Source organism: Pygocentrus nattereri, chromosome 5 (assembly GCF_015220715.1).
Source record: "Pygocentrus nattereri isolate fPygNat1 chromosome 5, fPygNat1.pri, whole genome shotgun sequence".
Lineage (NCBI taxonomy): Eukaryota > Metazoa > Chordata > Actinopteri > Characiformes > Serrasalmidae > Pygocentrus > Pygocentrus nattereri.
In genome coordinates this window covers 31,605,564-31,620,903 of record NC_051215.1, presented here as the reverse complement: position 1 = coordinate 31,620,903, position 15,340 = coordinate 31,605,564, and the positions used below count along the sequence as shown (strand labels likewise).

The following is a 15,340-nucleotide window of genomic DNA, read 5'->3' as shown; positions in this document are numbered from 1 at the left end:
AGGTGAAAATAAGGAGTCTAATAGAAGTTACCTGCACCCCCCCCTCCCCCCACCATCCCCTCCGTCTCATACAGGCGGGTCACTCAGTCTGTCAGCACTGAGCTTGTTCCATGAGAAGGAGGGCCGATCACAACAAAGAGCCCTTTGACTGGGCAGACTGAGGGAACCGTATGGCTCCTCGCTGGTATCAGGATCCAGAAGCCAACAGACCTGGAGTTTCTGATCTTTGAACGTCTGTTGATGCCGTTGAGGAGAGGGAGCGCCCGGGGTGTAAACCTCAATCTTTATTGCTTAGACTTTGTTCTGCCCACCACGAGGACAACTTGGCCATCTGATAATTTCCTGAGACGAAATCAAACATCAGGACGTCTTATGTGTTAATAAGTAATTATTCACATTTTGCTCTGACTCGCTTAAACACCATATCAGAGAAGGTTCTCTCACTGGAAGGTTCTTCCTCGCGAGTGTTATTGAGAACTGCTCTGACTGGAAGTTGTCAGATCCGACTTGGAGTAAAAACCATGGGTGAACCTTTCCTTCAAGATGTCTTACGCTTTTACGGTAGTAACGATTCACTCTCTACGGCAAATCTGGAAAACTTTCTGCAGCTCATCACATCCAGAAGAGCACCAGCATCCATTGACAATGCTGCAAATCCACTGAGGAGTGCAGAGGTAGGCTGAGTGCCACTGATCATGTACTTTCGATGGTATCTACCATAGAATCGTTCACGTTCAACTAAACTGAGTTTCTTTACAAACTAGCTATTACTTGCTGGTCTTTATATGATTTATCTCCGTAGTGCTTATCTCTCTCGGAACTGCTGTCAGTCTATGGCCTAAATAATGTGTCTGAAGTGAGTGTTGATCAGCTGGAGCTCATGTGCCCAGCTGTTCTCACTCAGATCCTGCTACCCTCCTGCCCCTACATGAGCTCCACTGGCCAGTCCGTTAGCTTGGAAGGTGAGTGCATCCAACACTGACTCCTATTTTCATGTGCTTCAGTATGAGTTTTTGGCACTCTTCAAGGGTTTTTAGTAAAGGGAATGGTCCTGTTTAGAACCATAAATTCTATGTAGAACAACTGATTTTTTGTATGAAGAAATGGTTCTTCATGTTATTGTTTAATAAAAAGTATTTTGTAATTTAATTATTTTATCCTTCATCATTATCAAAGTTTTTTTTTTTTTTTTTGGGGGGGTTAGTTTTGTTGTTGTATGTGTATGTGACCGTGTACATATACATATGTTTCAAAAGGCGAAAAATGGGAACTGGTGAATTGTATTTTTGTGATTGGAAGTATTGTATTTTTCCAATAAAAAAAAACAAAAAAAACACAACAACAATACATGGACAATTATGGTATATAGAAAAAAAAAATGGTTCTTCATACTAATAGAGAATGTGTTGTATATGCTTCTACAAAGCACCAAAAAAAGTTCTTCTGTTGCTACAAGCTTGACATCGTAACAATAGCAGAACCCTATTTGGTACTACATAGAACTATCTCAAGAAGATTCTATTTAGAACCACATACAACACATTTTTCATCAATTTGAAAATATATTCTATATAGAGCCATTCTCTTTACTAAAGTGCCCTTGAAGAACCATCTTTTTAAAGAGTGCACGAGTCACTTAGTTTAGGGACTGTACATGTGGTTCCTCTTCTTCCCTGTTCCTTGTTTTTCCACTATTTCTCAACTTCCCTCCTTTGTGGTAGTTTAAGCAAGTATCATGTGGGTGCAGGAGGGGATTTTTTATGGGAATAGTGGTTTCATCATTTCTTTCATAGAAGATCAACTTGTTGCATGTCTCTCATACATTCAGGAAGAAACCAAGCAAAGTATGTGTATTTAATAGTGCTGGGTGATATTAATAAAAAAACAGTATCCCAAATATTTCCAAATCTATCGCATCTCATTGTCAGGTAATATTTGTAGTTTTTATTAATAAAATTTGAAGATGCTGTAAAAATAATGAACCCAAGTTTCCTGAGTGCTGCTACTCTATGCTGAAAGAATGCCTTACAAACCTGACACACTGTCATTCAAAGGTTTGGACACACGATTCCAAGATTTGGGATTCCAAGATTTAATGTAAAAAAACATAAATAAATAGTCAGAAGCTGTGGAAAAAGTTACATTTCAGATGTGTCTAAAATGATGACCTGCAACTTTAGATTGATTTAGGTTCCATATTGACTGAGAAAGATGTAAAACACTGACAAAGTTATAACAGAATTAAAATCCAGAATGACTTATATTTTAAACGTGGTGATAAAATCTCAGACAGATAATTAAAAAATGACTGTGAATAGATAAATACAGTATTTTGTGTATTATTTAATAGCCCTTTTCAGTTCCCAGAACATGTGAAATATTATCTAAAACATCTTGAAATACATGTTTTAATCTACGCTGTTTGTATTATTGAATAAAACTACAGCAAATGTTAAAATAGCAAGTGATTACAAACTTTTTAATGCTAGTGTAGCTTGTTTAATTGGACTTGATGGACATTTGTTCTGTTTTCCTATTGTGTATTGTAAACATTTAAAGCAGATAGAAACCACATTTCCAGGAAGAAAACTTACCATTTGTTTAGTTTTTAATGTTTTTTTGTGCACCTTTTTCCCAAAACAAGCACATAGCAAATGACATACATTACAGTTATCCATCAGGTCTTTCGCACACACTCCTGTGTATAACCGATATAATGGTCATTATCTATCAAATATATATCATAAAGACTGAAAAGTAATAACACAGTGTGTCAATATTATGGCACACCAGTGTATATGATATATCATCCAGCACTATATGTGAAATTATTCAGTCATGCATACTTTTTTGGAATAGTTTGAAGTGCAGTTTGATTTTACCATCAGCGTTTTTGTGCATCCCCTGAGTTTTCCCTCAGAGCAAACTCATGAACAGATCAGAATCGATTTCCAGCACTTCTTATTCCTTTTACTCCTGCAAACAGGAGAGCAGTACAGAGGTGGTTGTGAGTCTGTGGAGTTTCCAGCCTCACCTTCTCAGTTCTCGATGAGAAGAGGAAACAGTCTGTCTGCTCCTTTTCATATGGAGATTTCCTCTTTCACTAGTGGAGCTATCTATTTCTGTCTATCTGTCTCTTTCAGTTTGGGGTTATGGCTTCCTGGCTGTGACGTTAATTAATTTGGCCTCTCTGTTGGGGTTATTCCTGGTTCCCTTCACCAAGAAATCCTACTTTCCAAAAGTGCTAACCTACTTCATTGGAGTGGCCATAGGAACCTTATTCTCCAATGCTGTTCTACAACTTATCCCTGAGGTAAGGGAGGGGGGGGGGGGGGGGGGTTAGAATCATCAGGTATTAATAAGAGCATAGATGAGTTAGGCTACAGTTAGTTAGGCCGCAGAAAAGCAAGGCAAAAAGGACAATGGCCTTTATTCATCAAAGCTGCACAAAAGCGAGCATAGGTGACCTCTGTGAAAACATACAAACTGCTATGTGTCTAAATCCAGGATGACAATGTCCTGCACTACAGAGAAGAGGTGAACCATCTGGTTGACTGGTGTGAAAACAACAACCTGGTCCTGAATGTCGAGAAAACCAGAGAGATCATTGTCAACTTCAGGAGGAGCCATCCCAACCACACACCACTCTTCATCAAGGGCACAGCAGGAGATAGTCAGCAAAACAAAGTTCCTGGTTGTACAGATGATGGACGCTTTGACCTGGTCCACTCACACTGAAGCTCTGGTCAAAAGAGCTCAGCAGCTCATGCACTTCCTGAGACGGATGAAAAGAGCACACCTCCCCCCTCCGATTCTCATCACCTTCTACAGCGGCACTGTAGAGAGCATACTGACCAGTTGCATTTCTGTCTGTGCAGGAGCCTGCAGCGCCTCTGACTGGAAGTCCCTTCAGGGGGTGGTTAGGACAGTAGAGAAAATTATTGGGACTTCACTTCCTCCCATACAGGACATTGCAAAAAGTTGCTGTCTGACCAGAGCTCAGAACATAAACAGAGACCCCTCCCACCCACACCACGCACTGTTCTCACTGCTGGCTTCTGGAAGGAGGTTCTGAAGCCTTTGAAGCAGAACAGCCAGGTTCAAAAACAGCTTCTTCCCACAAGCCAGAAGACTGCTGAACTCTAAATAACATGCTGCTCCAAATCTTTCTTTTTTTTGATTACCTCATACATGGGACCTCCAGTGCAATATACTCGTGTACATATGCTTATTTAAAAATTATTTATCTTCCGACATGCGTATGTTTCCATACGCACTACATTGTACTTTGCACTGCATTGTACTTTGCACTACACTGTACCTTGTGCTATATTGTATTACTTGTACTACTGATCTACTCTGAGCCAAGGCAGCGAAATTTCGTTCTAATGCGCACTGTGCGGTGTTTATTTGAATGACAATAAAGTCTGTCTAAGTCTAAAATCATGAAACTTTCCTATGACATGGAAACAAGCAGAGATTTGAACATAAATGATGAATCAGCTTCAGTGTGTGAAATCAAGTACCAGTCTACTAGCATTTATATAATTTAATTTAAAATTAAGTACAAATGATTAGCACTATTGTTATTTCCTATACATTTTGGTAAGTTAACTGTTTTTTTAGATGGGTAAACTATCACACTCACATTTACAAACAATTCTACCTGATATGAATGAGTTTTATTAATCAAAGACAAAATTTGATGAATAACAAAAATGATGATGAGATTTGACCATACGCAGCTTTGATGAATAAGGGCCAATGAATAAAAAAGAACAAAGACTGAAGAAAAGTAAAAATACAAAAATAGACACTGTGCTGATGACTCTGTCAACAACTGCAATGTTACAACTTATATTTTCTGTTTCCTATCATAAATAAACAGGCTCTTGGGTTTGATCCGAAAGCTGATGACTATGTGTCGAATGCAGTTGGGATTTTTGGGGGGTTCTACCTCCTGTTCTTTACCGAAAGAGTTTTAAAAATAGTGCTGAAGGCAGACTCAGAGGTAAGAGCTCCACCCCAGCTGGATTCCTTTTATTATTGATTCCTTTTGAGTGCAAAAGGGTTTAGCTCATTGTGGCCTCTCCCTCAGGATTGCCACAGCCACTTCGCCTCCATGCAAACCACTGATGTGACCGCCAGCAACGACATTGTCATAAGCAACATCAGCAATGATGTCATCACAAATAACATCAACCATGATGTTCTGCCAAACAGCCCCAGGGAGAAGGCAAACAGTCCAACCACAAGTCCTGTTGTGAGCCCAGTCAATGAACAGGTACTGGATCTTCCCTGACGGCTTATATTGGCCAGTACTGCTTCTTCTGGTTCCTTGTTGATTGAGAGTTAGTCATGACAGGACAAAATGTCTTGAATTTTGAACTGCGACACACTGTCAACAGTGACTCTCCAGGGATATTTTTATTGTATTTTATTTCCCTATTTCTTAATGTGTTTCCAGAAAATTGGGCAGTGATGTATTGTGTTATTATCAGAGATGTAGTGTAGTGAATGATGGCACATAATGAATAACATGAACACAGACCATTGTGACCTTTTACAGCACCACGTGTAATGTTTGTGCATGATTTGCGCTTCAACGTTTTATTGTTACTTAAAAATTGTATTTTTAAATACTTTTTCCCCCAGTTATTTTTCCCAATATGTTAAGCTCAGCAATTAAATAGAAATTGTGCTCTAAAGCTGTATATATTTATAAATATGTATACACAAACACACACACCAATTGGAGTATAAAATAAAATACCATCTGATAAAATAGTTTACTGTTAATGTTAATATGTAATGCTTCCATCAAACAATATCAGTAGATTACTGCAGTGGCAAAGCTATTTTATGGACCCACTGATACAGAAATGACCAGGATTAATGTTTTTTAGGAGTTCAACAAAGATTGTACAAACATTGATAAGAAATTCAAGTTTCAGAAAATTGGTCAGTTGCTCAACTATTACTCTACAGTTTCTGTGTATGCCCCTTGCATCTGTTTAGGAGGCGTGTGTGTTATTGGCATGTCGTTGGCTGCGAGGAGAACGTATATCAAACATAAAAACAATGGCTTGGATGATCACACTGAGTGATGCCCTTCATAACTTCATAGATGGACTGGCCATTGGAGCCTCCTTCACACTGTCTCTCCTCATTGGCTTCAGTACATCTATTGCGATTGTCTGTGAGGAGTTCCCTCATGAGATCGGTAAGATACACATTCATACACTGAATGGCAGGAGTACTTTTTAGCAGGTTTAATTCATCCTACCTAAATGATGAATCCAACTTAAATGGTACAGTCTGTTTCTAAGTGCCCCCCCTATTCTCTCTTCCTCTTCTCTCTAGGTGACTTTGTGATTCTCTTGAGCTCCGGTATGAGTGTGCCTCAGGCTGTGTTCTTTAACCTGCTGTCGGCTATGTGCTGTTATCTGGGCTTGGTGCTGGGTATCCTTCTGGGAAGCAGCTTCGCTCCAAATGTCATCTTTGCCATTGCTGGTGGAATGTTCCTTTATATCTCTCTGACAGATATGGTGAGACATACACAGTTTCACATGTTACATTAGACTACATCAATAATACACTGTACAACACTGTGGGAAAGTCAGAGACCACCCTTCCTTTATTTCATTTCCAGTCATTTCCAGTCATTTAGTACAGACAGTTATTTTTCAGCATCAGGAAAATAAGCAGGAAGCATATATTTAACAGAAAATTACACTGAAGCCTCAACAACTAAATATAATGTATATAATATCAAAGTTTTAGGATTTAGTGTGTCCACAATTTACCTTTGTTTTCAGGAGACTATTTTTTGCATACCTCCAGAGTTCAGTCTTAGAAGTTGGTTGCATTTTCTGCTTCTCACAATACAAATAATCCCAAACACTTTCAGTGATGTTGAGCTGTGGATGCTGGGGTGGTCAATCCATTGTTCTGAGAACACCAGCAGCTTTTTTGTTTGATGTGTCATTCTTTTTTTTCTAATTTCCTTTTCTCAGTAACATCTTGACATCGACACGTAGATGTACTGTGTTGATTTGTCACAGTAGACAAGTCTCAAGCAAGAGTGGAGCTTGATTTTCTCTCAAAGATGAAAGCTTTAAGTACTGATTGATGAGGACAGTTTTGGTGGTCTACTAGGTCTTGTTAGGAGTCCCATTTTCTCTGTATTTTTAAATAATTTTTTAAACTCCAGGAGTGAAAAAAGTCTGATAACTTATTTTTCTTTGACTTTCTCCTTGCTTAGGCAAGTAGGTTATCTTATATTCATTCTCCTCAAAAAAATAAATAACTGATTGGAAGTAAATAAATGAAAGGTGGTCTTGGACAGTTGCGCAGTATTGCATGCCCAAAAGTTTAACACTTGTCCATCCAACATTTTTTCTCGAATCAGAGTATTAATAGAAAGTGTAAGGTAAGTTATTGACGACAAACATCAGACAAACATTCCGAACAAATCATCCAGTTCCATCCTAACTCAAAGGTATTGGGTGGAGCTCCATCACTTCAGAGAATGCTGTTCCACTGCTTCACAGCCTAAAACTGAGGTGTCATATATCTCTCCAGCTGATGCCAGCTCATGTGCTGCTGCCCCAGAGTCACACTCAGATTATATAAGATGTGTGCGTGCAATTTAACACCTGTGTCAACAATGAGTGCAAAGTATATCTGGACGTACTAATTAGAAGAGATGGATACTTCAACATATCTTGCATGCTAACTTTCGCTTTTTGGTCAATTTTAGTTTGCAGAGATGAACGGTATAATGATGGCACACACCAAAGGCTCCAGAGAGAAAGTCATATTCTTCCTTTTCCAAAATGGCGGTCTGCTAACTGGATTTACAATCATCCTTCTCATCACAATGTTTGCTGGAGACATCAATCTAGGATGAAAGAAAAGAGAACGGCAGTTTATAGAGAACTGTATAGAGAACAAAGAACATCAGTTTATTCTTCGCTGACAGGGAGCAATGGTTTGACACCAACAGTGCAAAGGAATTCATGCAAAGACTTAATCATTTTTAAACTACTGACTTGAGCTCTTTTTCTGTTGAACAAAAATCACAATCATGTAGCCTCCAAAGTGAAACTTTGTACTTTTTTTTTTTTTTTTTTTTTACAAAGGCATTGTAAATTTTCACTGGCAGTCTAATTTGAGTGCATGGTGATCCGTTTGTGTATGTGTCTGATGGAAACAATGTACTACTGTATGTGTACAGTATACTACAGTATACTACTGTTAGTGTCAACCTGGCACAGCATTTAAACTCTGTTATGAGCTTCACTGAAACTGGCTGAGCCAGAATAAGAAATATGTACATTTTTAATCAATAAGGTTCTTTGGTCTAAGAATTTGTGTTATGGATAAATATTAAATGTTACTCGTGCTGTTCCTCCAGGTACCTCTCAACAAAGCTTTTAAAAGTGTGTTGCAGTGACATACCAGTGATATTAGGGACATTGTTGTAGTATAAAACAGCATTAAAATATTTTGTGTTTGAATGTTCAAATACACAACGTAATTTATTATTAACAACAGGAAAAAAATGCTAGTTTGATACCAAACTATATAGCCTGTTAACAGTAGGCTGTGGTTACCAAGGAACATAAAAGATTACACTGTAAACAGAAATATGATAACCTGGCACATCAATAAGCTACAGCAGTGGTGTAACTGTCTTATAGTCCCTCTGATGTTAAATTAACTTTGTATGAATACAAAAATGTCTGTTTGCCCCTCTTGTCCCCCCCAGTAATGACGTCACTGGGCTACAGAATTGAGTTGTTTTTGTGGTGGTATGTTTGTGCGTCAACTTACGCCAGGCCTCTGACTCAGGACTCTTGACTCAGTTAACAACCTAGTTCACCAAATACGCTTAAAAACAACAGGCATTCAAGCTTTAATCCGAGGAGTTATTGTTCCTGTTCCTTATGGTGTATTTTACTGGAACCAGTTAGTGAATGAGCTGCACTTCCCCTCAAATTTATGTAATCTGATATAACAATATATGTACCGTATAAAGTATGACAAAGAACATTGTTTATCTAGGCTAAAAAGATTGGAATCGAAACGGCTCCTTTTTCATCACTTATTTTTTCGATTCTGTGGAAAGATATGGACAGATTAGTAATTCATCGTATTGATTGTTTTTTCTCTGTACCTGGATTATAAAGCAATATTTTTAATCTAATTATAATCTTAGCAAAATTCTATATCATAAATTGAAATATAATAGAAAATTTGATATTTATTATTCTGTAGTAGACCTTTTTCATTCAACCAATAGAAAGGCTGCAAAGACTGAGAGTCTTAATGTAGTTGTTTTATATTGTTTGTGTTTATTCATTGGCTCTCAGCATTGTTTTCATACCTCATGCTGACGCAAACGAACAAAAAAAATATTTAAAACCTGGAATAATTCTCTTAAATCAACTGCTAGAAAAATTAAGCCTTAGTCTGATGATGACTACGATATAATAAATTCATTCTCCTTACTCGTGAACACGACTTTTATTTTGGCTTCCTTCTGCTCAGCTCCTCTAAAGTTGCAGCGAGCTAGGTTAGCAAATCCGTGAAGGACCCGATTATCGCTGAGGTTGGTAGAGAAACGAAGCCACTGGCAGATAAATACGAACACGACATAACATGTTTTGTACCCAAAACTCCGTATCATTCGTTTTTACGTATTTCATGGCTGCCTGTGTCCGTCTTTGCGCTAGTTTAACCTAACTAGTTGACTAGTTAGCGGCTTGTGAAGATATGATGGCCAGTCTGACTCAGGAATAGCAGATGGTTCTCTCACTGGACCGTTGATTTAGATGAAGTCATGTGCCCGTTGAAATGTTCAGAGTTTAATGTTGGAGATTAGCCTTACCGTGACCCTGCGTTAGTTAGTTAGCTCAGCGACTTACATTATAACACCATTAATACCTGATAGTGAATGAAGGTTAATTTCGCTTGTTATTCGGGTTTCCCGTTCCACCTTAAATGGTGCAGCAGTTACGCACGTTTTAAGGTGGAACGGAAAACTAGCATGAGAAGCAGATATATGTAAATAATGCGTTATTTAAGGTGGAACGAGAAGTAAGAATAGGAAGCCGATTTCAGTCTCGTCAAGCAGACTGACTAGTGTATCCTCTAAAGCCTCCAGTCTGACGACGATATTTGTGAGGTAAATGATACAGTTTGGCTAAAATAGCCAGTGGGGACGGACCTCTGTAAAAGCAGAACTTTAGTGCGGGCTTTTACTCAGAGGAAGTGCAAAGAACAGAACATGACAAATAACCTTGAAACCTTGAAAAAGTTTTTAGCTCAGTTCAGTGTTTTTTTTCCTTTAGGTTCGCTGTTTACAGTCAGTTGTTATCTGTCTTTTGTACAAACAACTTACGTAGTTTGTTATGAACGCTTTATGAATACTGCTTCTGTTTTGGTCAGTAACTTCCAGTTTTGTGTCATTATTGTCCACTTTCTGAATTCTGAAATGCGCTGATACTGTTTGTGTTTGGAGGGCCATGGCTGAAGTGCAGATTCGTCGCTATGAGGATGAGGATGAAGAGGATGTAAAGGACCTCTTCACGCTGGGAATGAGTGAGCACGTCCCGTCCTCCTGCCTGCATGTGCTGAAGCAGCCACATGTCCAGATGCTGCTTGCATGTGTGTTCTGCGCTCTGCTGGCCAGCTCCAAGTCTTTCCTGCTGCCCATACTGGCAGTTACTCTCCTCCTGGCTGCAGGCCGGCAGGGAGTCAACTATGTGTTCTCCCGTTACATCCAGACTTCCCTGAGCTTGGACCTCAAAAACATACGCCAGTCCTACCTGGAGAAGCCCAACTCCTGCTTCTGGGTGGCTGAGAGCCAGGGTCGGGTGGTGGGCATGGTGGCGTGCCTCCCTGCGGAAAAGAGCAAGGGCTGTCTGGAGCTCAAGCGGATGTCTGTAAAGCACTTTCACAGGGGTCAGGGCATTGCCAAAGCACTGTGCCTCACTGTTTCAGACTTTGCCCGAGAGCAGGGCTATCCAGCTGTGGTTCTGTACACCTCGATTGTCCAAATAGCTGCTCAGAAGCTCTATGAGCATGTGGGCTACAAGAAGGTCAGAGAGTTTGTCGTTCCAGAACTCATTGCAAAGATTATGAACTTCACATTGATTGAGTACAGGCTTGACTTGCAGCCTTGCCAGGAAAACTGAGTTTTTTCTAAAGAAAATTAGCTCTGTCTACTCATTTTACTTGATTTATTACGTAATTGTATACCTTAGTATGTAAGATGCAGCGAAGCGAACAGTTACTGTTTAAGCTGTGTAGTAAAGTATTTTGTTTTGAAGGTGAAGAGATGAGGATTAGCCAAAAGTAACATTCAATTCATTCATTCACCAAATTAAGTAGAATTTTCTTCTCAAAACCCACTCATGCAGTTTTCAAGAAGATTCTTACATTCACCAGTGTTTTCTTATTTGGGATTTGGTCTTAGATAAGAAGATAATCTCTGCAAATTGCAGAGCACAAAGGTGTGAACAGTGTTGCGGTTAAAGAACACGTCATGAATCTGATGTAAACCTTTTCTTCAAACTTTATTCAAGAACAAACATAAGAAAAAAAATAGGGAAGATATTGGTGAGTGAGGCCCGGTGTGTTACCTCCATTTTTCATCTCTGCCAGCATATATTTAAATTTTTACGGCATTTGGCTGACGCTCTTATCCAGAGCTACTTACAATTTGATCATTTTTACACAGGTAGACAGAGGTAGTGTTAGGAGTCTTGCCCAAGAACTCTTATTGGTATAGTGTAGGGTGTTTGCCAAGGTGGGAATTTAACCCCAGTTTATAGTGTAGAAGGCAAAGGTGTTACCCACTACACTATACCAACCATATATTGCTACAAGTAATCTTGATAAATAATTAATCTCCAAAAAAAGTGAAAAATAATATAATTATAGAGATTGTACATAGAGATTACCACATTACCATGTAATAATTATGTCTTTTTTGTCTTTTTATTCAGTCTGTGTGCCATGGGTCAGGTTAATTGTTTTTGTATGGAAAGACTTGAGGGTCCATAGAGCTGTTTCTCTCAACCCTGCAGGCCCTGCACATTTTATTGATTTGCTTTCTTCAACACACCTGACTTAACAAATCAGCTAATCATCAAGCAGTTACAGCAGGGACATGCAAAATTGTGCATCTCTAACTCTGAGAACCTCTGCCGTAGAGTGTTTTCTGTAGTCCCACAGACCAGCTGCTGGTGATTGTTTTTGATTCTCTTTAGTAAGAGCCTCTTTAAGCCTGCTGGTGAGTTTGTATCCACTGGCCAATGGCTGCATAATGTAAGGGAACATTTTATTTGATCATGTCATGTATGTTATTAAAAAAAGATATCAAATTATAATAACACTTTTCTGCACTGCTTTTTGTTGCAGTTGCTGTGTGGGAATGTGATATACTGGTTGCAAAGACAGAAACAATGCTGGGTTCAGGCTGCAACTTTTGTTTAGTCCCAAAATCGGTCCTGCTGAATGCTCTGATCCAAGCTTGCTTCTCTTCATTTCCATTAACAAGAATCTGAATTAAGAATAATTATCACTTGTAATTTTCGTCTGGCTACAGCAGCTGAATTTGTTTTTCCAGTGCAACCGAGCCACCTTACTTGCTTAACTGAACCTTTTTGAATATATAGCGTAATATAGCAAGCTAGCATAGGTACGTCGCATTGGCAAAAAACTGGCTAGCGTTGCTTACTGAGTTAATGATTCCTTAATTATTGACAGTTCATACACAATATGTCTTGCCACAACCTCTGCATATTTTGGAGCATGTGTGTGAGGGAGTTGCAGAGTGGTGGCCTCATGTCAGAGAGGCCTCATGCTGTGGTTCTGCGCACATGACTCTGTAAAGAATGATGTCCTCAGCCATCTAGGTGTCTAATGGGTGTTTGAACAGTACACTCGTGAAAATTTCTGGGTTTACAAACAGACGAAAAAGGTTTTCCAGTGCAGTAATACACATTTTGTGTAAATATATTTGTGTAAATATAACTGTAACATTAATCCTACCAGTACCAGCACCTCCCGCGACCCAGACATTAGACTAGCTAGCTAATGTAGCTAGCTAACTTGTTAGATGGCTGGCTAATTTTATCCCAAACTGGGTTTTCTTCTGCTCAAGCTTAGATTATCTAGTGAGAACTGCCGTTGACGAATATCTTCTGGGTTGATTAGATGCTACCGGGTACTACCAAAAGAGTTCAGAATGAATAGAAACATACAGATCTTTTGTGTCATATTGTAATTTGGAAATGGTTAATCCTTTTTATTCAGGCCAATGCACTCAATTTCAAAAGAACAAAATATTTAACCACTGCTTTTGTGTTTCTGAATGTGTTTTGACTCAGTTGTAGGACTTTCTAACAGTGCCTTGTACTTTCTTGACACCATTGAGTTTAAATGAGCTGATCATCTTACTAATCAGTACCCAGTAGCATAGTTTCTGTACAAAAATGTTCTCATTGATAATTTGAGATATTTTTGTAATTTTTAAAGAAATTCCTGTGTGAAAGACTAAAAATGTGCACATTTTTGCCATTTAGCTACATTAATCCATTTGGACATTTTTAGTTATGTTGTTATTCTGTAGTTGATGCCATGCCTATATTAGAAACTCTGGGTCTAACCTGGTATTCTCTATGACAAAAATGAATGGCGTTTTCAAAAATCATCACTGTATTTCTAACAGTGCAAAATTAACAGCAGATCCATTAACAATAACCGTAAGCATAGACACACAGAAAGCAGGCTCAGAATACAGTATAACCAACAGAGACTTCTCAAGGTTCTAGGCCAGTGGCCTCCAACCCTGCTCCTGGAGATGATTGATTTCCTAAGTCCTTGAATAACTGAAAGAGATGTGTTAGATTTGGGTTGAAGGGGAAACATGCAAGATGGTAGATCTCCAGCAGGAGGGTTGATAACCACTGCTCTAGGCCAAGCAAAAGCAGTAAATCAGGCCCACCAATAGCCATTTTAATCCATAAACTAAATTGCCTAAATTAGCTGGCTAGGCAATTGTAAGAGCTAAAATAACGTTTGGGTACTAACAAAAATAAATAGGCGTGGTCATTGAAATCTTTTTGTACAGTATTTTCAGCCAGATTGCATATGTAAACTGATCGTTTTGGTACTGCCTGTATTCCACACGAATAAAATTAGCAGGAAGCAATACCAGGATTAGATATGCATCAGTTGTCACCAACCAAACCCCATTAAAGATGAATTCTGATGCCAGACGTAAAAGACCATAACGATAATGAACACTTATTCTGCAATACATGAAAACATTCCGTCCAGAACAACTTGTTCCCTTTTGTTTGTAAGATTATCGTACACAGAGCAGAAGCACCCCTCCCTTGGACAGTTCCTGTGGTCCGTGAGTGCAGGTGTTTCTGTCAGCTTAGCACTTTATGACTGTTAGACTAGTTATTGGGTCCACCCTGTTTGCTTGTAAGCAACAGGGCAGGGCGTGTTTGTATAAAAGAAGGAGTGCCCTTCTTTCTGTGTGCAGAAGACTTAATAAACTCTTTGATTTCTGTCTTCCTGCACCGAGCATGCTCGCTGAGACTGAGAGATTTTACTGGACAGGTGGTAGCCGCTCTCTGGTTCCTCTTCCACGATCGGACCCGAATCGGTCGGTCCTTATCACTACACAACACAAAAATGTTCTTGCGATGGATCTGGCAACAATGTGCATTTCCTTTTAACCTTCCTAATTTCAATATTGATATGATATTCTAATGTACATAAATGATGTGGGCTGGTATAAACAGGTCACAGAAGATGCTATAACACATTTCATCTCTGCCTATCTTTAATAAGTGATGTGATTCTTAGCATTTCATAATCTCTTTGGACATTATCAAAAAGGAAATAAAATAAAGTTTTAGACTAACATAAAAATAGATGGATGATACACAAATGGGAAATTGGGAAATATACTGGCGACCTGTCCAGGGTGTATCCTGCCTTCCGCCCGAAGACTGCTGGGATAGGCTCCAGCACCCTCCTGCTTTCCGCCCGAAGACTGCTGGGATAGGCTCCAGCACCCCCCCCCCCCCCCCGCGCGACCCTGACGGAGAAGCGGCTTAGAAAATGGATGGATGGATGGATGGAAATATATTCATTATTAGATGCGTGTTAGACATGATCGTGAGGAAGGATGTCTAATTTGCTTTTTTACTACAGTACACTAAAACAAAACACGATTTCCTTAACAGATGATAAATCCCTTAACAGATGTGCCATAATCTGGACCTGAATCTCATGCTAAATCATAGGT

The 15,340-nt window shown here is 39.1% G+C and overlaps 2 protein-coding genes across 2 annotated transcripts; both read left to right on the top strand.

Moving 5' to 3' along the window:
• The first annotated feature begins 108 nt into the window (after positions 1-108).
• slc39a8 (solute carrier family 39 member 8) lies at positions 109-9,539 on the top strand. Its single transcript, XM_017690519.2, has 8 exons — positions 109-674; positions 803-962; positions 3,144-3,313; positions 4,889-5,011; positions 5,099-5,284; positions 6,019-6,223; positions 6,364-6,548; positions 7,763-9,539. Exons 1-8 carry the CDS (start codon positions 522-524, stop codon positions 7,910-7,912), a joined length of 1,332 nt encoding a protein of 443 aa, XP_017546008.2. The 5' UTR covers positions 109-521; the 3' UTR covers positions 7,913-9,539.
• Position 9,540: 1 nt separating this feature from the next.
• On the top strand, positions 9,541-15,020 carry LOC108421773 (probable N-acetyltransferase camello). Its single transcript, XM_017690521.2, has 2 exons — positions 9,541-9,616; positions 10,529-15,020. Exon 2 carries the CDS (start codon positions 10,533-10,535, stop codon positions 11,202-11,204), a length of 672 nt encoding a protein of 223 aa, XP_017546010.1. The 5' UTR covers positions 9,541-9,616; positions 10,529-10,532; the 3' UTR covers positions 11,205-15,020.
• The last annotated feature ends 320 nt before the right edge of the window (positions 15,021-15,340 follow it).